Source organism: Austrofundulus limnaeus, unplaced genomic scaffold (genome assembly GCF_001266775.1).
Source record: "Austrofundulus limnaeus strain Quisiro unplaced genomic scaffold, Austrofundulus_limnaeus-1.0 Scaffold21, whole genome shotgun sequence".
Lineage (NCBI taxonomy): Eukaryota > Metazoa > Chordata > Actinopteri > Cyprinodontiformes > Rivulidae > Austrofundulus > Austrofundulus limnaeus.
In genome coordinates this window covers 2,880,124-2,882,597 of record NW_013952423.1, presented here as the reverse complement: position 1 = coordinate 2,882,597, position 2,474 = coordinate 2,880,124, and the positions used below count along the sequence as shown (strand labels likewise).

Below are 2,474 nucleotides of genomic sequence, written 5' to 3'. Positions count from 1 at the left end.
TTGCTGAAGTTGTGGTTGTTGCAGTTGGCATTGTGGTTGTTGTTGCTGGAGCTGTAGTTGTTTCTGCAGTTGTGGTTGTTGATGCCGCAGTTGAGGTTGTTGTTGGAATTGTGATTGTTGTTGGTGAAGTTGTGATTGTTGTTGTTGGCATTGTGGTTGTTGTTGCTGGAGCTGTAGTTGTTGTTGCAGTTGTGGTTGTTGTTGCTGCAGTAGAGGTTGTTGTTGGAGTTGTGATTGTTGTTGCTGAAGTTGTGGTTGGTACTGGAGTTGTGGTTGTTGTTGCAGAAATTGTAGTTTTTGTTGGCGTGGTGGTAGTTGCAGAAGTTGCAGTTGTTGCTAGAGTTGTGGTTGTTGTTCCTGAAGTTGTGCTCGTTGTTGGAGTGGTGCCTGGTGTTGCTGAAGTTGTGGTTGTTGCAGTTGTAGTTGTTGTTGGCATTGTGGTTGTTGTTGCTGGAGCTGTAGTTGTTTTTGCAGTTGTGGTTGTTGATGCTGCAGTTGAGGTTGTTGTTGGAATTGTGATTGTTGTTGGTGAAGTTGTGATTGTTGTTGTTGGCATTGTAGTTGTTGTTGCTGGAGCTGTAGTTGTTTTTGCAGTTGTGGTTGTTGTTGCTGCAGTAGAGGTTGTTGTTGCTGAAGTTGTGGTTACTGTTGGCGTTATGGGTGCTGTAGTTACTGTTGTAGTTGTAGCTAAAGTTGTAGTTGTTGGTGTTGATGTGGTGGTTGTAAGTGGAATGTTGCACAAACTTGTTGCACAGCAGTTTGGTCCATTGGTGATGTTACCAACATTGTCCATGAAGGGTAATGTATTAAGYTGACCAGCAGCAGCACATATATTTGAAGTTATGCAGCCAAACACCGGTGTTGTTACAGAATTATTTGTCACTGTGGAAAAGAGAACTAGGTTCAGTTTTAATTTGAAACATTACTTATTTTTAAACAACTAAATTAGTATTTTATTCTAGTCGTTTCACGTACACCTTTTAACTTCTGAATAGAAAAAAATTGCATGAAACTCAAAAGAAAGAATATTTGACATCAATCTCATACTAATGTTTATTTACTTTCAATGACCAGAATTATTTATTATTATTATTTATTGTTTAGGTGCCATATTTTTATGTCATAATATTACTTTCTGATTCCGTTTTACATTGCCAGACWATTGTATGCTGTTTTAAAGAATTCACAAAAAACTTGAAGCTCACTGCATGAAAAACATTTTGTGGAGTKTTTTGACAGATGTCTGTGTTCTGCTGCATTCTCACACAAAATAAGAMAAAACTGCTCAGACATGCTAAACCAGATGGGTGCATCAATATTAAACTGAAGGTATTTGTTTTGTGAAAATGATAAAAATTGTATAGGTCTTCTGGATGGGTTCTTCTCTAACGAAACATAAAAAATCCATACAATTTATTTCTTTTTGATTTTTTACCTGGATTACTGAGATGCATCAGGACTATTTGTTTTGTGATTATGTTGCAAAAGTAGAGAACACTCGAGGAACAAATTTTGTAGCTAAAAAGAAGCTGTTGGCACGTTGTAGTGAAATATCCTATCTTAAAAAGTAACTAAGAGRGTAATTGGTTGTATGCAAATCACAGCAGAGATAAAGGTAGTTAAAACTCTGGAACAATACTAGTTTTTAAAGTAAAAACTCACCGGTTGCTGAGAAGCAGTTAGACTCCTGTCCTGAACAAGGTATACTGGAGCAGACAGAAGTACTGGGGTTACAAGCAGTACACTGCAGACTGTTAGGGCTTCCAGCACTGGGAACTAGAATACACAAACATTAAAACGTTTTTGTGAATGAGAGACAAACACAGAAGATGGGAATCTTGTTTACATCWGTGTAATGAAACTTACAATTAAGAGTTTGTGAGTTGCAGTTGTCTGAGTTGCAGCACTGAGCAGATGCAGTTGCACTTGAGACACCCAGGTTGACTGAAAACATCTGATTGCCTGTGACTGGACACAGAGAGGATGTTGCACACGCCTTGTAGATCTGTTGTGCTGGTGTTCCAGATGAAACCGCTGCAAAATCAAAATATATTTGTTTTCATTTAAAATGAACAGAACTTWCTCACACAAATGCTGCATTACACACATGAGAGACAAATACCTAGAATGGAAGCTGTTATACACATCGTCTCGCCTGAGGTACATGGTAGTGATGATGTGGTTGAACAGTCCTGATTTGTGCAGGTGGTACACTGCAGGGCTCCAGCTGTAAACACAAAACATGACTATTTTTAACGTGTTAAAGATGACCATGCTGAAAATGCTTTTTTTCTACATTCTTCCAGAGCTCAATAAACAGTACTTTTAAATAAAAATGTCAGCAACCGGTAAATCTTTCACAAAATTCTCAGGTTCTCAAACAAACAAACAAACAAACAAACAAACAAACAAACAAACAAACAAACAAACAAACAAACAAACAAACAAACAAACAAACAAACAAACAAACAAAC

General features: G+C 37.7%; 1 protein-coding gene across 1 annotated transcript in view; it reads right to left on the bottom strand.

Moving 5' to 3' along the window:
* Positions 1-2,474, bottom strand: part of LOC106514592 (GATA zinc finger domain-containing protein 14) — a gene marked incomplete at its 3' end in the record, with an annotated part of 7,467 nt that overhangs the window by 2,731 nt on the left and 2,262 nt on the right. Inside the window, 4 exon segments of the mRNA XM_014003924.1 lie at positions 435-882; positions 1,663-1,776; positions 1,867-2,034; positions 2,123-2,227. Coding sequence (XP_013859378.1) covers positions 435-882; positions 1,663-1,776; positions 1,867-2,034; positions 2,123-2,227 — 835 coding nt within the window.